Raw genomic sequence first — 25,804 nt, 5'->3', positions numbered from 1 at the left:
TTTTGTACTCTGTCAATATTTAACACAGTTTTTAAGCAACAGCCTATGTAGATCTAGATATTGATATTTTCTATTTTAAGAATAGAATTGTGATCAGCTTCTCTCTCTTATAGTGTATGCTGGTTCACACATTAAGGCTTGATCATGCAATCCTTATACAGAGAAATCTGTGGACTTCAAGAAGAAATATGCGTAACAGGGTTTCAGGTCAGGCAGTTAATATGTTATTACAAACACCTTTATTGTACTATTCAAACCTGGAGTATGAATTTCTGAAACTTGCATGTATGCACAGGCAAAATTCTGCATTCCTGTACAGAAGGACAGACCTCATTTTAGTTAATAGGCCATATTATCAGAAAAGTTGTACCTGCTTGTATAAGGTCTCTATTTGACTCTATGGGAGTTGGAGCCACATAGTTGAGAAGATTATTTGACCCTCTGCATTTTGCTTACTTCTCATGCTAGCAAAGAGATGAGGTGAGAGGGAGGAATAGGGAGTAGGTGTGGTCCGGGGGGAGGGGGGAAAGGAATTAGGTTTGGGGCATCCCAAGACTCCCTTCAGCCCTGCTCCCTCAGTTTCCTAAGGCAGCCAGGGCTTTAGCCTCTCCCCACCCCAGGGCAGGGTCATGTTCTGTCAGCTCCAGGGCAGGGGAAAGCTGGGGCCGTGTGCTGCTAGCCCTCCAGGTGTTCTGAGGCTGGAGAAGGCTGCAGGCCACCTCTACTGGGTGGAAGGGTGGAGAGGCAGGGCTGCAGGTTACCTGCACTCCTGGAGAGGTGTGGGAGTGGCCAGAGAAAACTGCAGGCTGGCTGTGCTAGGGAGCATGAGGAGCCTGTCCCTACTATGGGAGGGCTTGCCTCCCATGGGGGCCATGGATGGGAGGGGCGGAGTTGAGAGGGGCTTGTTTCCTTCAGCCCTAGGTTCACTTATCACTCTTGCTGCAGGAGATCCATGCCCAGTTCCAGCTGTGCCTACATAGCAGGGAGAAAGGAGGGAGAGTGATTCTGTCTCTCCCAGCTTCAGTCACATTGCCTGGGGAAGGACAGAGGGAGAATGACACTCTGCCAGCATTTACTTGGCTGTGGGCAGGGCCATCACTAGGGAGGTCTGGGGCTTGGAGCAACCCTCCCTACACCACCCTAAGCCCTCCCTCTGCTTCATATGACACAGCCTCTTCTTGCTTCTGTTCCTGCCCCTCTTTTACCTGTTGCCAGAAGCACCCCTTCTCCAAGAGATGTGATGGGAGGATTACCGCAAAACCTGGCATGCAGCAGGACACACCCACCCCACCACCACCCTGCACTGACTATGGTGTTAACAGATAGAAGCAGAGTGACCCATTAGCCTCTTCTGCTCTATTGCCATCTCCCAGTTCCACTGCAGTGGAAAGTGGAACAACCTGGCCCCAAGGCACTGCAATCTGCTCCCATGAGCACTGTGTTGCCCAGGATAGTTCAGCGGGCTGGAGCTAAGTCACTCTGCTTACCACTGCCATGCTGAGGCAAAGCAACCTGACAAGGAAATGGGGGCAGAGCAGGCTGCTGCCTCACTTTGCTTCTTGTGGTTCCTGCCATCCCGGTGAGTACAGGCTGACCTGGCCCCTGCTGTTGCTATGCACCAGGCTCCCACAGTTATCCCTGAAGCTATGCTGGGTCCCCACAAACTCATATCAATATGGGGGGATGGACCCATCATTAGGTTGGTTTGGGTGGCTGCCATTGAGCCCTCCCCCTGACCTCAAAAGTAGTGGGCCCAGGGTGGCCTCCCTGAACTATCTTCTGGGTGGAATGGCTACACCTGTGGAGGTGGGAACACCCTTTTCTTCTAGTACTGGCCTCTGCCCTAGTGAATTTTACTGGCGGTTGAGCTCAGTAATTCCAGGCTTCTAGATCGCTCAGGTGCACTTAGTAAGCCCGAGCAGCACCAGCCATTCATGCTGCAGTTGGGAGGGGGCTAGGAAAACAAATCCAATTCCCGTAGGCAGAATGTAGCTGTGAGAGGGTGTCTGGGCCAGTGTTTCTTAACCAGTGGTACAAGTATCCCTAAGGTACTCAAGAGAAGTCTGGGGGGAGGGGGGAGGTACATCAACACAACTGAAATTTGGAGAAAACTTAATTTGTTTTAAGTTTTACAGCATTTTATTATTTTTGTTTTACACCCAAAAATTACATCACCCACCCGGCTACAATTAAGTTGTTTAAACAAATGTGTTGCAATGGTAGAAAAAAATTGTGTGTGTCTGAAAACTAGATACTGGGGGTACTTATAATTTTTTTAAGGGGGTACTTTATTAAAAAAAAAGGTTGAGAAACACTGTTCTGGGCTACCAAAGACTTCATTCTTTTAGCTAGAAATGGAGCTAACCCTGCCCAGTGAGTACCACTTACACAATGCTTGTTGAGGAATGAGTGACTTGTGAGGAACTGGGTGCAGCCCATTCATAGGGCCTGGTTGCAGCCTCTTTCACACCCCATGCACAGGATGCTTACTTTGGTCTAAGTGGTTTATTTTTATTTGTATCTGGGGATGCTGGACAGGAGGAAAAATAATTTTATATGTTCCAGAATCTTTCCCCATGAACTGTAATGAGGCACAGGTATTCATAGATAAGATAGCAATAGTAGAGAATGGCAGAAGTGATCCACGGGCTGTGTTAGGAGGAAATGACTGGAAAAGCTAAATGCAAATCACTTAGCTGAATGATGCTTATGTGAAGTATAACAGTCCAAGCTATACCACTGAGTAGGGATTCTTGTATATGGCAATGCATTGGGGGGAGAGTAAATAAGAGTTAAGTCAATTAATTAAGAAGTGGGGGGAGGGGCATTCAGGTTGATCAGGAAAAGCTTTGGGAGCATGCAAAAGAGCAGGTGAAAGATTATTTCATTGATTGTCCTTTTTTTCAGGCCATCATCCAGAAATCAGTCAAACTTAACTGACCTCTAAGTTTATTAAGCTACTGCCTGAAATCAATGCTACCTCGAGCAGCTACTTAAAATGTTTGGCTTTAGCTATGTCTGGGAACATATTATGGGTTTAAAATTTGATGTGCAGTATCACCTTTGTATTTTTTTAACTTGCTATGTCCCTGCCCCAGTTCTGAGGTTGCAGTGGCCCATAGTGTTTTGGTAGTGCTTCATTTTTTATGTGCAGCTTTCCCTGAAAATGTCTTGGTCTATGGTAGGAGTAGGATATTAAATTGAGGTTCTGGTACTCTGCTAGAGGGCTTATCCCTTCACTATCCCACTACATTGGTCCTTCTCACATGGATAAATAGCAATACACAAAGTCCAGGGATGAGAACTATTCACTGTTTATTGGGGTTAGCTTCCAGCAAAAACGAATCCAGTTCCTTTTCCCCTTGTTTTTTTCCCATTCCCTTCCTACTTGTCCCTAATATATAGTAATGTTTTCAGGTATACTTTAATCAATCATTCTACTGAAATTTAACTAACAGATCCTACCATTGTAACATGGTTATTTAAACAATTATATTCCACCACCTTAATTGGATTACACCCAACAAATTAATTATACAGGAGACAATCAAAGAACCAGACAGGTAAACAATAGAGATACGGGAAGCATAACAACAAAGCAATAAAGAAAAATGTATTTCATAAACCCAACTATTAAGTGGGTCCTTGCCAGTCAGAAAGCTATCAACCTAAGTTTCCTTTAAATCTTCTAGACTCTTCCCTTTGTCTAGAGGTAATAAATTGGATTGCCTTTCTACATCCAAAATTGCCTTACTTCAGCATAAGGATGCTAAGAAGTCGGTAATTGGCTAATTGTATAGTCAGGAAGGGAACAGTAATAGAGATGTAGCCGTGTTAGTCTGGTCTTGCTGAAACAAAAGACAGAACTATGCAGCACTTTAAAGACTAACAAGATGGTTCATTAGGTGATGAGTTTTCGTGGGCCAGACCTACTTCCTCAGATCAAATTGTGGAAGAAAATTGGCAGATTTGTGTCCATTGATTCTTTTACGAAGGGACTGTCCAGTTTGTTCGGCCAAACTGGACAGTCCCTACGTAAAAATCAATGGACACATCTGATATTAGGAATGGCAACATACAAAAACCTGTAGAGGAACACTTCAATCTTCCTGGACACACAATTGCAGATTTAAAGGTAGCCATCCTGCAGCAAAAAAACTTCAGGACCAGACTTCAAAGAGAAACTGCTGAGCTACAGTTCATCTTCAAGTTTGACACAATCAACTCTGGATTAAACAAAGACTGTGAATGGCTTGCTAACTACAAAAGCAACTTCTGCTCTCTTGGAATTCACACCTCCAGATCAGCTGCTAGAAGTGGGCCTCATCCTCCTTGATTGGATCCACCTCCTCATCTCCAGCCTGATCCTGGCCTGCATATTTATACCTGCCTCTGGAAATTTCCACTACATCCGTGGTCCCCGCCATGGCGCCCGCGGGGGCATTTATATGCGCCCGCCAGGTGCTCGGGGCTGGCCTGGCACCGGGCGCAGGGCGGGGGGAGCGCCGGCCCCGGGCATGCAGCTATGGGGGGGGCTGCCCCCGGGGCGCAAGTGTCCCCGCCCCCTGGCGCCCGGCGGGCGAACGGCCACGCCCCCTGGCACCCGACAACCTCGAAAGGTTGGGGACCACTGCACTACATGCATCTTACGAAGTGGGTCTTTGCCCATGAAAGCTTATGCTCCTACACTTCGGTTAGTCTATAAGGTGCCACAGGACTCCTCGCCGCTTTTGCAGATTCAGACTAATACGGCTGCCCCTCTGATGCTTTATTGTAGTGGTTCTCAAGAGGTCTTATGGGGTACTCGCCTTATCTGAATATTTACATAGTTTTACAACAGACTACATAAACACTAGTGAAGTCAGTGCAAACTAAATCTTTGAACAACTTGTTTATACTGGTATTTCCACTACGTGCATCTGACGAAGTGGGTGTTTTCTCACAAAAGCATATGCTCCAATAAATCTGTTAGTCTATAACGTGCCACAGGACTTCTTGTTGTTCATGCAGATTCTGACTAACTCGGCAACCCTTCTGATACTTGTTTATACTGTTAAATATCATACACTGGAAAGTAAACTATTTAGTCTGATTATATACTTTTAATATTAGAATGTAAGCAGTTTTCAGTAATTATATATTTCCATTAAATTATATTTAAAAGATAATATTTAATGGAAATGTGCTAAATGCAGGACCATAGGTAAATGTCAAGTTTGTGACTTTAGAACATAAACAGAAGACCATAATAGTAAGGATGACTTTTTCTTGGGTTAATTGTAATAATTGATTTTACTGGATCACGTTCAGCTGAATGAACTTTTCACAGAAAGCTTGGAATGGTGTATGACGTAACTGTACAATACAGTGTACAGCAGAACAGCTATGATGTATCTAGATAACTTGGTAATTGTGTGGCTATGCTTACCTAGTATATATGCCTCCAGTGTTCCCTCTAAGTCTATGCTGTGCTACAGCACGGCTTCACAGGTGAATAATCAGTCCCACCCAGGCAGTGCACTCTGGAGCCCTGAGCCTAGGACTGAGTGGTGCTGATTAATCAGCTGTAACTTAGCTTAGAGGGAAAACTGCATGCTTCTACTGTCTGCTGGATGTGATTCACACCTGGTTAAGTGCATGATCATGTCCTCCTAAAGCTAACTATTATTCCAAAAGCTTCAGAGAGGTACTCCTCTGTAACTGGAAAAGCTTAAAACGAGGAATAGTCTTGCAGCACCTTAGAGAGAAACAAAACACGGACATGGTATCATGAGCTTTTGTGGGCACAACCCATTTCTTCCGATGAATGGAGTTATTAAAGGTCTAGTTTCTAAATAAATAGGAGTTGGGGGGAGAGAAAGAAAAGGGGGAAAGACAATTCGTGTCCATGCTACATGAAGCTGATAGAGAAGGTACTAATTGTTCCCAAGTACCCATTGTTTGGATTTTTTAATGTCATTACGATATGGGATGTAGGTGGCCATCTAGCCAATGTCTTTATTCATACCTCTGTTATAGGAATCAAACCTGTAAATGAAGTTAAGTTCTAAGGCTTCCCTATGGAGTTGGCTTTTGAAATTGGCCTGAAACAATAGGGTGACTTGGAGATCCATTAATGAGTGTCTGAGCAAGTTAAAATGTTCCAACAGGTTTCTGTGTGTTGCCTTTTCAGATACCTAATTTGTCCATTAATTCTTTGGCATACAGACTGTTTAATTCCAATAACAGAGGTATTAATAAAGACATTGGCTGTATGGCCCGCTACATTCTAATGACATTAAAAAAATCCAGACAATGGGCAGTTAACAATTAGTACCTTCTCTATCTGCTTAATGGAGCATGGACACTAATTGTCTATTCTCCCCCCCTCCCCCCATTTATGTAGAGACTGGACCTTTAATAACACCGTTCAAATGAAGAAGTGGGTTGTGCCCATGAAAACTCATGATACTATCTCCATGTTTTGTTAGTCTTTAAGGTACTGCAAGACTATTGGTTGTTTAAGTTTTTACTATTACAAAAGTTCATGTCCCATCAACTCCATTTGTATGAGCATGTTGCCCTCCAGTGGCTGCCACCTAAAAAGATGTAAGACCTAATGTTTCTGTACATATGTATGTTTTTCTCCTGTTAGTTAAAATGATATAGTTTTTGAAATGCTGTACTTTGGAACCAGACAATACTCTTACATGAGTAAGCACCCTTTCAGTTCCCTCTACACCACCTGATTCACGGTTTCCCATGATAGTGGCAGAGGACGTTCTCTTCTGTCTCCATTCTGTTGTTCCTGCTATTCCCTGTGGTAGATCTGGCATTGCCACTGCCTTGCAGAGCGTATTCGTGTGAATTGTAAGCACTCCTTTAAAGTGTGGTAAGTCTTGTAAATTTTCTTTCTTTGTCTCTGTGAGGCTTGACAAAGCTATCACCTGTGAAGTAGGTGCATGAATTTCCCCCTGAATCTTCTGCAACCTAATTTAATACAGCTTAGAGACTCACCTCTCTTTAGCCTCTATCTTCCTCTTCATCCCGCTTCCCCTCGTGTTGCAAAAAGTGAAAAACATTCTGAATTTTAAAGTAGAAGTTCAGAATATTTTAGATAAACTCCTGCTAAGGCATCATTACAAACAAATATTGGCTTCAGTGTTCAGGCTAGTAAACATATAAAACCCAAATGTGTATACACAGTGAAAGTTCTCTTTGGAGGTCAATGTTTTTCTGGAGTTTTTAAAAATATTTTGTTAGTCTATATAATGTAAATTTAAATAACTATACAGTGTAAGATGGAAAAAAAGCTTCACAAACTGGTGTGCAGAGGACCAGATGAGTGACACTCTAGCATAGTGTTTGCTAGAATGTCACAGCTGAACAGGTGCTAACCGGTCACAATAAGAATGGACCGTTAGTACTTAAGAGTTTAAAAAAAAAAATTCCTCCAACCATGTGTGCTGAATGCTCTGTTAAGCAGCCTATCGCAGAAGTGGAGAGTTTTCAAAATGTCAGGTTATATCCTATGCCAACGTTTCCCAAAATGTGGTCCGTGGCCCAGTACCGGTCCTTAGAAAAATTATTGCGCACTATCCTATTTGTGTGACGGCGTAGCAGCACCCTGTACTGCTGAGTGTAGTGGTATAGCTCTCTTGGGAGAGAGCCCGCTGCCACGGCATCTCTGTTGGACATGCTCCCAGGCGGTGGGGCTACATCTGGAGGGAGCAAGAACCCAGGGAGAAGGCCGTACACCGGCGCTGGACGCAGCCGGGGAACCGGCGCCGGCTGATAAAGCGACCGGGATTGGGGCCAGGGGAGGGTGAAACAACCCACTGGGTGCCGTGTGCACCGACACAGATGCTCGGCACCGGATGCAGCCAGGGGGTTTGAGCCAGGAGTGGGGGTGGAACAACCCAAGTTGATGAATATGCAAATAAATGTTACCGTCCTCCAAAAACTTGTGATGGGTTTACTGGTACCCAGTATCAAAAGATTGGGAACCACTGTCCTATGCCATTGCTATGCGTGAGTAGCTGGAAGGCGTTGTGGATGCAGGGTTATGCCTCTTACTTTCTTTCTGATTTCTCTGAGTGCATCTCCTCAAGTGTGAGGTTTCATACTTTTACCTCTCCTGAATTGGAATTCAACTGCTCTCCATTTAACTATGCGGTAAAGATTGCAATAATGAGGCCACCATACATTATTCTCAAGTTATTACAGCTCTACTTCCATCAGACAAGGTTTTTCCATTTTAAACCACCACACTCTCCATTAAATTAATTAAAGGTATCTGTGAATAGCCAGTAACAGAATATGGTGGTTATTTGCAGATAACCTTGAAAAGTAAGCTTTACAGTTCACCTTTTAACTAAAAAGTTATTTTAGTGCATGGCCCTTCATTCATTCTGCTATGAAAAGAAAGATTCAGGAATGGGTTTAATGAGTTAAAATGTTGGTTTAGTTCTTAAATCCCTGAATTTCAGTGTTTTACAGCAGAACAATCCTTAATGCCAAATGTTTTCTAATTTTAATTTTCTATATCTTGAAGTTTTATAAAACAGGTATTACATGCTTTGCCATAAAATTGATTTTCACATTCACAAATCAGCAAAGTTGCATTTTGCAGTGGAAACTTTTATATAGTTTGGTCTAATTTAGAATATATGGGGGTTTTGTGGTAAAAGTCTTTGGCAATATATGGAAAATATGGTTTTGAACACGTGCACACTTGTTATTTGTTAATCTTAAATTAGGAGATTAGTTTTTTTTTTTGAAAATACACTTGGCTCTTATTCTAATGACTTGTTTTTAAACATTGAAAGATGTCTCATTTTTTTAAAACTTCGTGTTCGATATTGTACAGAAATGTCCATTTCACTGTAGAACCACTGGATTACTTCATAGCTTGTAGGTAGGGCTCAGAGGTTGCGCAGAGTATTTTGCAGCCACTTGAGCATTGAAGAGCCTGGCCTTGTATCAGCAGGACTTTATCCATTCAGATATTTGGCTATAATTCTGGCATATGGGAACACAGTTGGCCATGGATACTTCTGTAGACTATATAATATCAGAATCAGCCATTGACTGGGTGATTGATTAGTAGAGAAACACATCTTCATTCTCCATCTTTCCAAATTCTTCTATTGGAATAAGAACACAAACATGCACTATATTTTGAATGTGGGATCAGGATTATATCATATGTTCCTGTCCTACAGGGTGAATTCCATTGAATAACACAGCTCCTGTGTGGGGTTGTGTGTGTTTGTTTTTTAGAGGGGGGAGGAACAGGCTCTCCTCCTCTTTCATCAGAAAAGGATGAATTTTACAGCCCCATGACTGTGTGTACATAGCCCAGGAATAAATTTAATTAAATGCATGTTGTGATTGTCTTAATATTTGAGCTAAACTTGTAAACCGTGTACAGAACTTGGTTTTATAACAACTCCTTTGGCTAAATTATTTTTGCGGCAAACTCATGCAACTCTTTGGACTCTGATGTCCAGTTGTATTCCCTTATTAGTAAGAATTGAAAGATCAGATACAAACATATCAGTTATCCTATGCACTATCTTTCTGTGAGTGTAATGCTATTTTGTTGTCCTAAGCATCACATAAAATTTATGTTTCTTTTCTTCCTTCAGATTATACCAACAGGACAGTCTTTTGAGGCTAATCTGGAATTGTTGACATACATCCATTTACAGTTTGTTTATGAAATAGATGGAATTTAAAATTGAACACACATGGGACGGTTTACCAGTGAACCATGAACCAGTAACAATCAGGCTGAAGTCAGGCAATGAAGGATTGCTGATGGAAATAAGTGCCCCTTTCTTTAATGATCCTCCAGCACCACTTGGGGAGCCAGGAAAGCCTTTCAATGGACTGTGGGACTATGAGGGTAAGTGAAAATGTTCCACTCTAAACAAAAAAAATTGTGTAATACCTTCAGCAGTATATTTAATGCAGTAGCTTTCAAACTTTTTGGCCTGTGGTCCACTTGGCTTAATGCAAACCTTTCCATGGACCACCAGTTTCTAATGGAAACTTACCATTATTTACATAATTATGCTAGTGCTGCAGCTGGGGAGAACAGTTTAATTTAACCAGTAAGAAAGGAAATATTCATTTAAACAGATTAAGCTTTTTAACTCCATGTTAATTTATCAAACTTCATTTTAAACAAAGTAAAATGTTAATTTATGTCCAACACAAGTTTTCAATATTTTCCTTCTTTATGGCAAGGATAGGAAGCCTTTTTTGGATCAGGGGCTGCTGACCCACAGAAAAATCAGTTGGGGACCACATAAGTGAAAAAACCCTCCAAAAACTTCCAGCCCTTACTAATGTGGCCTCCAACTGAGACACCTCACTCTTCTGGCACTCCAGCCCCACGTGGTGAGGGGAAGGGACACGAAGGACTGAGGTACAGGGTTTCCCAAGGGCTGGATTTAGTCTTCTGGGGGTAGCAAATTTTGACCACTCACCCAGGTTCTGCCTGGCCAGGGGTAGGGGACAAGAGCAATGGAAGATGCAGTATGTGGCCAGGAGGAAGGATGCAGGAGTGGGTTGGGGTTGGGGTGTCTGCCCAGAGGGGAGGGTGCTGGCAGTGTGGAGTCTTGGTGGGGGATGGTGGTGCAAGAACAGTGAAAAAATTCTGTATACCCCACACCCAAGTATACCGGGGGCTGTGGGGTTTGTAAAAGTGAATATAACCTATAGGTTATATTAGCTAAATTATGGTACAGGCAGTCCCCGGGTTACATACAAGATAGGGACTGTAGGTTTGTTCTTAAGTTGAATCTGTATGTAAGTCGGAACTGGCGTCAGCCCCTGCTGAAACTGATCAGTTTCAACCGCGGCTGAATCTGGATGCCAGTTCTGACTTACATACAGATTCAACTTAAGAAACCCAGGCGCCCCCAAGTCAGCTGCTGCTGAAACTGATCAGCGGCTGATTCCAGGAAGCCTGGGGCAGAGCAACTCTGCCTCAGGCTTCCTGTAGTCAGCCGCTGGTCAGTTTCAGCAGCGGCTGACTTGGGGGCGCCTGGGGCAGAGCAGCTGGGGTGCTGCTGGGTTGCTTCAGTAGCGGCTCCTCAGTGCTACTGGAGCAACCCAGCAGCACCCCATCTGCTCTGCCCCAGGCGTCCTGATTCAGCCGCTGCTGAAACTGACCAGTGGCGGCTGAATCAGGATGCCCGGGGCAGAGCAGTTGGGGTGCTGCCGGGTTGGTCCGGTGCGGCGCTGCGGGACCAACACGGCAGCCCCCAGCTGCTCTACCCCAGGGGTAGGCAAGAAAAGCCTGGTCTGCTGAGGGGGGGGGGGGGCACTAGCTGCACCCTCCCCTCCCCCCAGCAGACCAGGGGGACAGGAGCAAAGCCTTGGAGCACGCCTGCAGCGGGACAGCCCGAGCACGCCCGGGCTGTCCCGCTGCAGGCGTGCTCCAAGGCTTTGCTCCTGTCCCCCTGGTCTGCTGGGGGGATCCAGCAAAGCCGCTGGACCCCCCCAGCAGACCAGGGACACCAGAGCAAAGCTGCCGCCTGTGCGGCTTTGCTCGTTTGCCCGGGAGCAAAGCCACTCAGGCGGCGGCTTTGCTTGGGTGTCCCTGGTCTGCTGGGGGGGGTTCAGCGGCTTTGATGGACCCCCCCAGCAGACCAGGGAGACAGGAGCAAAGCCGCCCAGGTGGTGGGAGAAAAGCCCCGTTCGTAAGTGCGGATCCGACATAAGTCGGATCCGCATAAGTCGGGGACTGCCTGTAACTGAAACCGCATGAATGAGGCAAAAAGAGTGTAATAAACTAAAGATATTTTCCAACAGTGGCGTTAACTCAGCTGTTACTATTTAAAGTGTAGAAATTCCATTTTAGTTAAAATATTTGCTTTTGTTGTTAGAGTTTTGAGGGCAGGAGTGAAGCATAGAGAAACATGTAGAAGGACAGGGTCAGTTTTCTAGTGACAAGTAATAGTAAGGAGATAAGTTTTATGTTTTATCAAAAAAATGAGTAAAGCTCTGTGGACACATATTTACTAGTATTCATGGTTGTGAATATTCGCAGATAGAAGTCTGTATATTTTGATCTGCAGTGGTTTATTCTGAGGAGATGCTGTGATCAATGGAGAGGAAAATGGGACTATCACTCCCAGAAGCCGGCAGCTCTTAGGCTACGTCTACACTGGCATGATTTTCTGAAAATGTTTTTAACGGAAAAGTTTTCCGTTAAAAGCATTTTCAGAAAAGCATGTCTAGATTGCTTTTGCGGAAAAGCATCCTGCCACTTTTTGCGGAAAAGCGTCCGTGGCCAATCTAGACGCGCTTTTGTGCAAAAAAGCCCCGATCGCCATTTTCGCGACCAAGGCTTTTTTGCGGAAAACAGTACTGTGCTGTCTACACTGGCCCTTTTGCGCAAAAGTCTTTCGGAAAAAGACTTTTGCCCGAACGGGAGCAGCATAGTATTTCTGCAGAAGCACTGACAATCTTACATGAGATAGTCAGTGCTTTGCGGAAATTCAAGCGTCCAGTGTAGACAGCTGGCAAGTTTTTGCGCAAAATCAGATGATTTTGCGGAAAAACTTGCCAGTCTAGACACAGCCTTAGGGTATATCTAGACTACATGGTTCCATTGACGGAGCCATGTAGATTAGGTTTCTACACATAGGAAAATGAAGCGGCGATTTAAATAATCACCGTTTCATTTACATCAGAATGGCTGCCGTGCTGTGCTGATCAGCTGTTTGGTGGCACAGTGCAGTAGTCTGAATGCCCCGTTATACCTCATGGAACAAGGTTTACCAGGGCGGTCAACAAGGGCTTCCCTTGTCGACCACAGAGCTTCCAGCTGATCGGCACAGCGTGGCAGCCATTTTAATGTAAATGAGGCGGTGATTATTTAAATCGCAGCTTCACTTTCCTATGTCTAGAAACCTAATCTACATGGCTCCATCGATGGAGCCATGTAGTCTAGACATACCCTTATTGCCCATGCAACTGAACTGCCCTCGGCCCCACCCTCAGCCACATCTCCTGTCTGGAGTTGTTTGGCCCTACTGGCAGTGGGGCTGAGGACAATACAGTCTCATGGCCAGGAGGAGATGCTATTGCAGGGCTTTGGTTCCTGGGAGTAGTGGCACCATGTTCATCTGCTTTTCCTATAGATTCTCCTGGGAACAGAACCTGGTGGATCAGTGGATACTGATTTCTGTCTGCATCTGCAGACAAATTTATTACATTCAGGGCTCTAAAGATGGAGGCGTATGTTTAGAAAAGTACAGATAGAGTGGCATTTATGTTAATCCTGATGAATGATAATTGTACTCCTCCTTGAAGAAATAGACAATTCAGTTTAAACCAGCGATAGTTTAAACTATAAATCAATAACTGGCACATTTTGATTGGCAACTATTCAATTTTTTCCAATTGGGAATCTATTTTTTGAGGTATTAAATTTGCAAGACCACTGCCAAAGTTGACCACAAACAGTATATAGCACAGGAAAATCATATTGGTTCATGTGACCTTCAGTGCAAAATTATGACAATTGCAAAACTTTGTTTCTACAGCAACCTTGGTGTTTCTGTTAGGGATGTAAAATCCTGTTGAGTTAACCAGTTAAATATTATGATTAACCGGTTAACCTATTAAGCAGGTTAGGGTGGGGGGGGTGTTCAAGCTGGGCTGGAGCAACCTCCCCTGCCCCCAGCAGGAACATGGTAAGAAAGGTTCCATTATACTATTTGTGCTGACACAGCAATACATGAACTCAAGATTCATATTTAACATTCTTTGTTTCATTGAAAATGATATGGCATTCAAGCCACAAGATTCTCCCTTATCATACACTTTCCCATCAGCTACTCCTAAAGGAGGGCTACAAAGACAGGTGGCTTCCAAATATGCTTGCTGCCTTAGAATGCTACTCTTTCCAGAACACCCATTATTCTCAGAAAAAGCCAATGGCATTTATAGCCCAAACATTTTATTCCTTGGCTGTTTGTATCCTCCTCTGAGGACTCCTGTTTCATCTGATCTTAGTGACAGGTTTCTATGTGTAGCTTGTTTGTGTGCAGGCACCTGTAAATCTGTTTTTTCTTTCTTCCTTTTCTTCCCCCTCCCTCCCCCGCCGCCCTGTCTTTCATGTTCAAGGCAGTAGCTTGGAAATTCATAGCTCCAGGTTTCTGCACTTAAGTGCTTTACCTTTGATGTCCACTGTGAGTGCAATTGATTACAATCACAAAGCCTTAGCCAATTTCACTCACAGCGGGCATCACAAGTGAAATGCTTTTGAGCTGTTGCTACTTTTGTCCCATTGACAGCTAACATCAATTAACAAGAACTATCTTTTTGCTGTCGACTCCAGCTTGAGAACCACTGGTCAGATACAACAAAGCAAAATCAAAACAGCCTTTTTATTGCTACTTCTTTATAAAACTCCTTGTAGTTGCAGTTAGGGGGGAAAAAAGCATTGCCATTTTAAAAGATTGTGACACGTTGCTTAGAAACTGCTGATGCTGGGGTTGTTTGGATCCTTAACTCAAAAGTTTTGTTTTCCTTCATTTAAATCCATTATTTTGGGGTGGGATTAGGCATGAGGAGTTGAGTATTCAGGCTGCCGTAGGAGAGAGGACTACCTCAGCCCTCTCTCACCACAGCAGCGTGAGGCTAGGTGAGAAGCACCTCTCCATGGCCACTGCAGTGGGCACAGCCAGGGAAGGAGTATATTTTCCCTCACCCCCAGCTCATGGATAGATGGACACACAGGTAAACATTCAGGCACAGACAAATGCTCTGGAATGTCAAGTAGATAGCCGTCCCTTTTTCTACCTCTGTGCCTTGTTGGTCCATTGTGATTATAGCTGTCCCGGTGCCCATCTTTGGTTCCTTGCTGTCTTCCTGTGGTCATTCTGCAATATAACTGCCTCTTGCCAGACCCTTCCTTTTCCATTTTATGGTGCATCACATTATCCTAGAAAACTGAACCTTTAACTTGCTTTAACTTACAAGAGGAAACTGCTTTCCAGATTTGGTGGTCCAAGCTCTTACCATTTAGGAGGAGTTCTTGAACAGACTCACAGACAGACACACAAACACTTTTCTAAAATATATAGGAAGATGATTAGTCGACCTCTAGAACATTGTCATAAGAACATAAGAACGGCCGTACTGGGTCAGACCAAAGGTCCATCTAGCCCAGTATCATGTCTGCCGACAGTAGCCAGCACCAGGTGCCCCAGAGAGGGTGGACCAAAGACAATGATCAAGCGTTTTGTCTCCTGCCATCCCTCTCCAGCCTCTGACAAACAGAGGCCAAGGACACCATGTTATCCCCTGGCTAATAGCCTTTTATGGACCTAACCACCATGAAATTATCTAGCTTCTCTTTAAACTCTGTTATGGTCCTAGCCTTCACAGCCTCCTCTGGCAAGGAGTTCCACAGGTTGACTACACGCTGTGTGAAGAAGAACTTTCTTTTATTAGTTTTAAACCTGCTACCCCTTAATTTCATTTGGTGTCCTCTAGTTCTTCTGTTTATGGAACTAATACATAACTTTTCTTTATCCACCCTCTCCACACCACTCATGATTTTATATACCTCTATCATATCCCCCCTCAGTCTCCTCTTTTCTAAACTGATTATATTTCTAAATGGTAATATTTCTGCATAAAAATAAAATAAAAATTTATTTTAGGTAGAAGTTGAGAGGTGAAACAGAATAAATAATTACCTTATTATATTCATGGTGTATGTGAATGTTTTCGTTTTTTGTTTTCAGTTGTAGAAGCATTTTTCTTGAGTGAGACAACTAAGGGATACTTAGAAGTTGAACTCTGTCCGTAAGTATAATGCTTTTCTGTTGTTTTTAAAAGTGTTAAATTACATTTTTCCTACCATTATATTAGCACAGTGGTCAGCAGTCTTTTCAAACCAATGAGCCAAACTACATCAAAATTCAGAACAAAGGGTCAAACAAGGAACTGTATAAGAATACCCATTTGCATGACTGAAAATATACAACTTAATATTATTGATAATTCACATAATGATGAATAATAGCATAAATGAAACATTATACTCAGACTTTATTTAATGGCACTTACGCTGCTGCAGCGTCTCACTTTTTTTTTTTTTGAAGTTTACATCATAACTGCTAAAATCCAGCTATGCATGCATTCAGGCTGTGTTCTGTCAAATTTATGGCAGGAAGCTGGGGATGTGGGGGCTCAAGAGTCTGGGCTGGGGTGTATGAAGGGCCCAGGGCAGGGGGTTCAGTTGTATGATGGGCTCAGGATTAAGGTGTGGGAGTGGTGTAGAGTGTTAGATGTTGCGGCCAGATGTGGGCTGGACCTCAATTAGGGGTTTGTTGGCCAAGCTTCATTTTCAAATAAAGTAAAATATTATGTCCAATACAAAGTTTCAACGTTGTTTTTATTTATGGCTGGGGTGGAGAACTATTTTTGGGTTGTGGTCCACTGGCGCACAGAAAAATCAGTCGGGGGACCAAACAAGTGAGAAGCAGAAGGGGGGGGGACACCCACTGATGTGGTTCTCAATCCCCTGGTGTTTGAGCCCTGTGGTGTGGGGAGGGGTAGAGAGGACCGTAGTTCAAGGCTTAATGACAAATTTACTCTTCTGGGATCCCAGGGTTAGTACATTTTGTGGGCCCACATGCTCTGGGCTGGGGCCAAAACTGTGGGGTTAAATATGCGGAACATGGTTGCCAATGAGTGGGATAGGAATGCAGGAAGGGTGAGGGTGCGAGCTCTGGGTGGGAGGTAGGATGCAGGAGCAGGCTGGGAGTAGGGTGTCTCACTGTTGGGGAAGGGGCAGAAGATGAAAGGGTGGAGGAGCAGCCTGGAGGCAAGGTGTCTGGTCAGGTGGGAGGGCAGAGGAGCAGGCAGGGGTGTCTGGTCACAGGGAGGGAGCAGAAGCAGTGTGATGGTAGGGGCTCTGGCCAGACGGGGAGGGAGCAGGCTGGGGGTGCAAAGTCTCTGCACAGGGGGCCAGAAGGGGCTAGGGATATAGGGTCTGGGCAGCACTTACTTGCTTTTCCACCCTATGCTGTTCTCATGCTCCCTGTCCCAGGCATGACTTCCCACTGCTCCTATTGGCCAGATTCTGAAGTAGCCTGTGGGCGTCCCTGTGCTGATGTTCCCCTAGCCGGGGAAAAGGAAGACTGCTTCTTCCCTGGTCATAGTGCGCGGCATGGGGCTTTCTCCGTCCTCCCCTCCTCCACTCTTGCCTTCCGCAGAAAGCCAGCACTGCCTTTAATCTTGCAGGAGGTGCAAGGCTGGAGTGCTGTGTGTTTGTGTGACACGCATGTGCGCACACACAGAAAGTGTGGAGGGTAATATGGTAGGGCATAGGGATGTTAGCTATCGTGTAATTGAACAGTCATGTAACCCCATGAAATTTTAGCAGTTACATGACCATTCAGTAGTTCCTGGGGGCAAGGCCAGCAGCTCGTGCACTCCCAGACCCATTCCTGGGGAGCCCCCTACCACCTCATGCTTCTGCCTCTGTATCAGCTGCAGCAAGGGGAGCCAGTTTAAAAACCAGCTCCCTGTGCAGACTGGCTGCCTGTTTGCAGGGGTCCGAGCTCCCCATGGACAGAGGCAGCAGCTCAGGAGGTCTAGGGGAGGCTGCAGCAAAGCGACCTCGGTCTGTGGGGGGCCTGAGCTTCCTGCAGACAGAGGTTCCTCTGCATCCCACGGTGCTGCTTTGCGGCAGCCCTCCCTGTGCTGCTGACTCTGATAGGTGGGGGGCAGGTGGCACCATGGAGCTGATTTTAAGCTGGTTCCCCCCAGCACTGGATCCTGCTTGTGCTCCCTCCTGTACCCCTCCTCTGTAGGAGGCAGCATGGGGTGAGGGTCAGGCAGGTCCGCAGGAACCTATGTACGCTGGGAGCTGTCTTGAAAGCTGGCTCCCTGTGCATATTGGATCCAGCCTACCCCTCTCACTCTGTGCTGCTGCCTCTCTATTAGAGTCAGCAGTGCAGGGGTGGGGGAACAGGCAGATCCAGTGCTCGTGGGGAGCTAGCTTTTAAACTAGCTCGTTCTGGGCACCTGCCCCCGCTCCCCTTGTTGCCTCTGATAGAGGCAGCAAGATGGCAAAATACATGTAGTGGACAAGTTTAACCAGTAAACCCAGGCTTATTGGGTAATCATGTAGTTGTCTATATGATGGTATCCCTAGTAGGGCATACAACAATTCCAGAGCTCTGAGATATGTATGAATTCCCATGATATATTTGAATATAGGTATATATGAATCATTTACTGCAACTGAATAACATTATTGCTCTGTTTTAATTTGGTCAGTCATGGACAACATTTATTGCTGTTACTTTCTGGCAGAAGACAAGTATGGAAAGTAAGTGATAAAATGCTTTTCATAAAAATGTAGAAAACTAACATCCTTTCTTAGTCTGTAGCTGATCTAAATCTTCCAAGCAAATATGAAATAATTGCCTTTTTTTTTTTTTTTTTTTGCTCTTTATATAGCAAGAACTTGCTTTAACATTTGAAGTATCCAGAACAGAGACCAAATGGAAAGGCAGAGCTCATCTTCCTTGGAGTTATTTTCCACCATATGCTGACAAGTTTAATGCATTTGCAATTCATGGATCAGAAGCAAAGAGAACATATGAAGCACTTTACCCTGTGCCTCAGCATGAAATACAGAAAGGACAGAAACCTGATTTGTAAGTAGAAAATTACTTCATCTGTATCGCAGTATATAATAGGAGTCTTGGGGAAAAATTTGTAAAATAGTTATTTTAGGTATAAAATTACGACTATCATCCTGATGTTTTAATTATGTTACTGAGCACCAGTTCCACAGGTAGTCTGCTGTGTATAAAGAGCTCTGTGGCAGATAGCTATAATTAGAGGTTGATTTTTATTGCTATTCATTAGGTGCATTGCAAATGATGCCTTCAACACCAGTAGCATCTGTTTCATCACCTTTCTCAACAAGATCAATAATTTGTCCCATGTTTCCCTACCTAGAAACCTCTTTGAAATGCCAACCAGCAATAATCTTACTAAATGCATCTCCAGTGGACCTGCTTTGTTTCTTCTCTACTGTTCATGACAATCATGGCTCAGTTTCTCATTTTTTGGAATTGATTACAGTAAAGGGAGAATGATTATAATCTCTTTCAACTGTTTTAATATAAAATACAGCATCAACAGGAAAAGAGAAACGTGACATCACCTGGACTCCATTTTTGTGCCTACTTATTACCTTGACTATAAAGTGAAGTTAGACAATGAAGAATTGAGTTATAATGCTAATTGCTATTTCTGTGCAATAAGGCTTCTGCTATTTGTGGTGATTAGGAAAAATGCCACCTTTTGCAGCAAAGGGAGTGAAATAGCTAACAACATGTATGTGAAGGTTCCCCCACATCAACGTTTGGAGAACATTCAGCATATAAATTATATATTCCAATTTCCCTTTTTTGCTTTGTAATTCATCTTTACTATTGAATGAAATAAAGATCAAAGGCTATTTGAAAAGATGAAAAAACCTTCCTTTTAACACTTGTGATATTAGCATAGTGTAACCTGTATTACATGATTTATTGGCTGGTATTTATGGGTACAGCATATAGTAATGGAAAGAAGACATCACTACTAGTATTCTTATACTCCAGAAGAGTAGCCTAAAGGGATGGACCAAGCAAGGATTTTATGCATAGCATTAATTTCATTCTTGGGTAAATGGGAGAGGGAGATTTCAGTCCCTGTGTACCCATCCCTGTTATACCATTCTCATTTTCCTCCACTCTGCTTTTTTCCTCCTTTCCTGTCATCTTGCTCTTTTCCTCCCAAATCTCTTGTTATTTCCGAATCCTGTCTAAACATTTCTCCCACCACTGCTAATAAAAGTAAAAGAAATAAGTTATGTTCCCAACATTCTCCTTGTTCCTTATTTGGAAAGGGGGAAGAGGAAGAGAGGTAACTAGTGGTGTTCCCCAGAGGTCTGTATTGGGGATAGTCCTGTTCAACATATTCATAAATGATCTGGAGAAGGGGGTACACAGTGAGGTGGGAAAAATTGTAAATGATACAAAACTCCAGATCGCAAAGTCCAAAGTAAGGATGTTAAATTGCAGTTAATTGACTAGTCGATGGAATTTGCATCGACTAGTCGATAGGCACTTGCGCATTTCTCCTTTGAAATATGCAAGAACCCCCGCTGGAAGTCAGCATGTAGTCCGTGGCCAGCGAGAACTCCTGCTGACTCCAGGCTGCCCACAGGCATGCATGCCTGCTTTGAAATGTACAAGAGTCCCCAGCAGGAGCTCTTGTGCATTTCAAAGCTATGGAGCCCTGGATCAGCAGACGATTCAGAGTCGCCAACTGACCCCGGGTTCTGTGGAAATGCCACGGGTGGAATCCAAGCTCAACTTGGGAGTGCCCAGCTGACCCCAGGCAGCTGAACCCTGGCTCAGCTATGCGGGTGCTGCCGCTTTGAAGTGCCCTTTCTCCCTCTCCCCCTTTGCTGCCTCAATCTGATAGAGGCTGAAAGGAGAGGGGGAATCAACTAGTTGACTGACTATCCGATAAGCATTTGCTTAACATCCTTAGTCCAAAGCAGACTGCAAAAGGATCTCTCAAAACTAAGTGACTGGACTACAAAATGGAAGATGAAATTCAATGTTGATAAATCCAGTATGCACTACTTTGTAAAACGTAATCCAACTATACATATCAGATGATGGGGACTAAATTTGCTGTCCCCACTCAAGAGAGAGCTTGGAATCAGTGGATAGTGCTTGAAAAACATCGTTTCAATGTTTAGCAGCAGTCAAAAAGCAAACACTATTGGGAATCATTTAAGAAAGAGAGAGAAAGTAAGACAGGGAATATTTTATTTATTCTGTGTGTGTATGTGTGTACACCCATATCTTGAATACTGCGTGAAGATGTGGTTGTTTCTCTCAAAAGAGATCTTCTCTGAACCTCTTTCCAGTGCCAACAAAAATGACTGGGGGTATGGAATGGTGGCTCTCATATGAGGAGAAGTTAATAAGATTGGGACTTTTTAATTTAGAAAAGAGGAGATTAAGGGGAGAAGTATGACAGGGGTCTATAAAATCATGACTGGTGTGGAGGAAGTGAATGAGGAGTTACTTAGTCTTTCCCAAACACAAGAACTAGGAGTCACCAGGCTCACAGGCAGGCATCATGCAGCACATGCCTTGGAGAATGCCCCTTCCCCCCACTCTGAGAGCCCCTCCTGGCTGAGCCTTTACCAGGCTGGGGTGGAGAGCTGCCAACACCTTTGCCCCCATGGAGAGCCGGGGCCAGATTGAACAGCCTGCAGCTGAACAACACAGGGAAACTTACAATGGTGGAGCACATCCCAGTAACGTTTCCTGGCATGGCTCTCCCAGAAGGGGGAGTGGGGGGCAAAGTCTGCCCGGGAGCCCGGCTTGCTCTCTGGGAATGCTCCAGAGCCGGGGCAGAGGCATCCCCAGCAGAGGCGCAAGGCGGGAGGCTCCCAGGCCGGGCTGACAAAGGGAAAGAGCCCGGAGCCCTGTCCCGGGCGGCGGGTGGCCTGCACCACAGATGGCTGCAAATTGCCCGTGCCCCCTGGCAGCCCCTTGCAATCTCCCCTGCGTACCCTTGCAAATCCTCCTTGTAGCCCGCTTGCCACACCGCGGGGCTCGGCGGCCAGCAGCAGCAGAGGGAGGCTACAGGCAGCTATGGTACACAGGAGTGGGGCAGGCAGGAATATATCCACACCCAAATAAATCCCACCACCGCGGGCTATACTTGTGCGCGGGGTATACAGGGATTTCTAAACTCAAATGGCAAAAACCGAGGGATATATTTGGGTGCGGGGTTTATTCAGGTGTTGGTTATATTTGCTAAAAGATGGTACTTGTTTTGTTCATTCCCTTTGGGGCTGCTGGCATTGGCCACTGTTGAAAGACAGGATATTAGGCTAGATGAACCTTTGGTCTGACTTAGTTTGGTTGTTTGTATGGTCTTGCGTTCTGGGAAAAACCTTGCTATGTACAGTCTTTGGACTAGATCTTGAACTTTAAATCATACCACTGCTTTATTCTGGTCATAGAGCCAGCATAAAGGCAAGGAAAAGAGTCATTCCAGTGACAGAAGTGATTCTCCAATAGCCAGGGTCATATAGCAGATTCCTTCTTTGCTGTTAATATGGAAGATGTGGGTGGAGACAAGGGGTGAAGTGGGTCCTCATTCTTACAGGACTGATGCATCTCCAGCGGCCACCATTCATTGGATCAGCCCTCAAGCTTCTTTAAGTTCAGGAACTGACCCAGTGCACAGTAGCCCAAAGACTGAAGTAGTTGAAAAATGAGCTTAGTGCTTGCTAACTTTACACTCAGTACAGTATATTGCTTGGCTGTAGCTGTGAATTTGGAGCCATATTTTCAATGCAGGATTTGTAGAAAAATTCTTGCATAGCTCTATAAGTATTCCCGGTTTATTACATCTAGTTCTTGCAAAATAGAGTATTGAAAATAAATAGAACATTGGCTATGATGCTCTCCAAGAACCCAGGAAAATAAATATTAAATTATTTTTACATCCTGACTAGTTTATATGCAACCATTTTTATTCCTAAATTCTGAGTATAAAGAAACAAAACTCGTGCCCTGAGTAATTCTTCCTTTCTCCCCATCCCCCATTTTATTTACAGCCATCGCTTGGAATTTTTCAAACCACTTAACCTGAAGGTATTAATGGGAGAAGATTGGAAACAGCCTGGATCAGATCTGTGGATGTCAACTGATGAGATGAACAAGATGAAAAAATGATTTTGTATGATTCAGGGTGTATGAAACTAAATTAAGAGCTGTAGTGTGCATATATAAACATCACAAAAAAGTGTTTGGAAATCCTTTTTAAGCACCAAATATGTTAATCTTTTAAAAAGTCAGTTATCTGCAGCAGTTGCAGCTAAAAATCACAGGTCAATGGTAGTAATAGATATGTAGCCGTGTTAGTCTGGTCTAGCTGAAACAAAAACCAGGACTATGTGCGCTTTAAAGACTAACAAGATGGTTTATTAGGTGATGAGCTTTTGTGGGCCAGACCCACTTCCTCAGATCAAATTGTGGAAAAAAATTGGCACGACCATATCTACCAAAGGATACAATAAAAAAAAAAAGAACACATATGAAAAGGACAAATCAAATTTCAGAACAGAAGGGGGATGAGAGAGGGAGGTACATGTGAGCTAATGATATTAGAGGTGATAATTGGGGAAGCTATCTTTGTAATGGGTAAGGTAATTAGCATCCCTGTTAAGACACCTAGGTCTTAAAACTGAAATATGAGTTTTGTTGGTACCAAGAAAATGGTACATGTTAAAATATTGTTTTCTGATCATGTACTTAAAATTCAGCTACTCTAATTGGGCCAACCCTATCGACTCTGCTCAGATTATTAAAACCATATTTGTTTTGGGGTAGGAAGAGATGCCTTGTCTAAGAATTTAGAGACTTGTGGAATGTAAGGGCATGCACATTTCTTTGTGATGCATGTAGGAAGCACCACACTTGCCATGCACTGTTCAGCATACTCCTCTTGCTGCAACCTCTTGTGTGTGTGGGGAGGAAGGAATATGGCCCTGTATTCCTAGAGCCTTGCAAGCTGCAGATATCTGCTTTATATCTGTGTATATCCATATACACAGCTTACTTTTGAAGATGTAGATGTGGATACAAAATTTTATTCACATCTGTGTAGGGCTTTACCTATTCCTAGGTCTATCCTATTATTTCAGTCTAGTTTCTTCTTGCATAAGAAACCTCATTCTGACTCCTCTATGAATGTTCTACCTAGCCTCAATCAGCTTAATATCTGTAGGCCAGATTTTTAAAAGCATTTAGACTCTCCTCTGTATTTCTTTGTGTTTAATTTATTGACATCTGAGGTATCTTTAATAGTATGGCGGTCAGTGCCCCCTGGGGGCTGAAAGCTGCTTTTACAGGAATGCTAAAGCGATACGGGTGTATCCCACCTAATGCACCCATGCTGCAGAAAACATAATTTGATTCTGATATGCATTCCTCTTAACATATTTAGTGTCTAACCCTGTTATGAGAGGGCAAATACTTATTTCTTCCTTACAATGCGAAGAAAATGTTTTCAAAGGGATATAAACTTAGGGTTTTTTCCACAGTATTTTGATGTGTACACAATAGAGCAATACTGGCACTTTGGGCTTTTCTGATTGGTTTTAGGCTTCCTCTCTACTGGTAGATTTTTATCTTCCAAAGTCAGAAGGGACCATTGGAGTATTCTAGTCTGACTTCACATATAACACAAGTCATAGAACTTCTTCCCCAAAGGAATTTCAAGAGAATATCTTTTAAGAAAACATCCAATGTTGATTTTTAAAATATCAGTGATGGAGAATCTACTACAACATTTGATAAACTTGCTGTGGTTTATTAGTTTAAAATGTATGCCTTATTTCCAGTCTGAATTTGTCTAGCTTCAGCTTTCAATCATTGGATCATTTCATACTTTTTTCTGCTTGTTTGAAGAGCCCATTAATAAATGTTCCCAATGTAGATACTTAGACTGTAATCAGGGTTATAGACTGGAATAAATTGCAGGGCTGGTGTATCCATTCTCTATTCAGTTGTGTATTTCTTACTCAATAAGTACACTTTGACTTTTCCAAGCCCCAGTCTTATGCAAATAGACCACTGCATTCTTAGTGTCACCAATTCTTTCTGCTCTCTTAATTAGACTTATAGATTCCTTACTATCAAGTGCCATTTGTTGACAATAGTAAGTATTGTATGTATAGTTTCTAGGATACTTTTTACACCTGCAGTGTATACACCTTCTCCTGAAAATTACCGTGTAATCTGAGAATATTGATCAATCCAATAAATACTGGTAAAAATACAAGAGTTCTGATGTTTTTCTAAGATGTCTTATTTGATGAAATATGTTCATGGGCAAAAAATATTTTTTTAACATTTTAATATTCCATATGTATTATTTGATTGTGAAACATTTAATTTTGCCATTTAAAGTCAAGCATTCAGGAATAAAGTGAATGCTGTAGTTCACAACACTTAGTTGCTTGTATCAAACAGATTCTCTTTTCTCATACTCAGCTGATTATCCTATAAGTAAAGGAACAATAAGTCAGTGTTATTTATTCAGGTGCTTTTCAGCCCATTTTTCCCACAACACTTCAAATTTTGTCCTTGGATATGTCTGTAGGACTCTCATTCTCTATATCTGAGAGAAGTAGATGTTATTTTTTTTACCATAAATAAAAAAATTATGCTCTTGTTGCATTATTTCATTAGCTGTTTCTTAAAATCCAGATTATCATATAGTTCATATACACCATGTGTATTGTATATCTGCATGATAAATGGCATAGCTACATGACTTTATTGTACACCTGCCATCTTTTCCTGCATTCTGTCTGCTAATCCATCTTCTGTCAATTTATTTTAACGTTTTAAATTTGTGATAATTTTAAACTGTTATTGTCATTTAAAAATCAGCTTACTTGGTCAGTTTTTCCAACAGGAAATATTCAGTCCTACATCAGTTACAGATGTCTGATATCTCATGGAACAGGAGACTCAGTTATAGGAGTTTCATTATTCTGGAAAGGGGGTATTCTCCATAGGATGCCCAGCACTTGATGCTAACACTGACAAGACTCAAGACAACTGACTTTATAGTCTGACTTTTTTTCTATATATGTAAAAATGGTTTGGGTTTTTCTTAAGCCATAACTTTCTTCTCCCTCTGAGCCCTGTATAGTGTAAGCCTGCTACATTGAAGGCTA

General features: G+C 43.3%; 1 protein-coding gene across 4 annotated transcripts in view; it reads left to right on the top strand.

The window, feature by feature from the left end:
* Positions 1-24,902, top strand: part of LOC102461173 (UPF0462 protein C4orf33-like) — a 31,118-nt gene extending 6,216 nt beyond the window's left edge. For 2 of the 4 annotated variants that reach the window (XM_075929972.1, XM_006127881.4), the window contains exons 2-6: positions 9,630-9,889; positions 15,756-15,816; positions 18,301-18,352; positions 18,484-18,683; positions 22,673-24,902. In XM_075929972.1, coding sequence (XP_075786087.1) covers positions 9,709-9,889; positions 15,756-15,816; positions 18,301-18,352; positions 18,484-18,683; positions 22,673-22,790 — 612 coding nt within the window. In that variant the 5' untranslated portion in view covers positions 9,630-9,708 and the 3' untranslated portion in view covers positions 22,791-24,902. The other 2 variants (XM_075929973.1, XM_014575867.3) reach the window with 2 other exon arrangements.
* The last annotated feature ends 902 nt before the right edge of the window (positions 24,903-25,804 follow it).

The sequence above is a fragment of the Pelodiscus sinensis genome, chromosome 5 (assembly GCF_049634645.1).
Source record: "Pelodiscus sinensis isolate JC-2024 chromosome 5, ASM4963464v1, whole genome shotgun sequence".
Lineage (NCBI taxonomy): Eukaryota > Metazoa > Chordata > Testudines > Trionychidae > Pelodiscus > Pelodiscus sinensis.
This window is presented reverse-complemented; position numbering and strand designations above follow the sequence as displayed.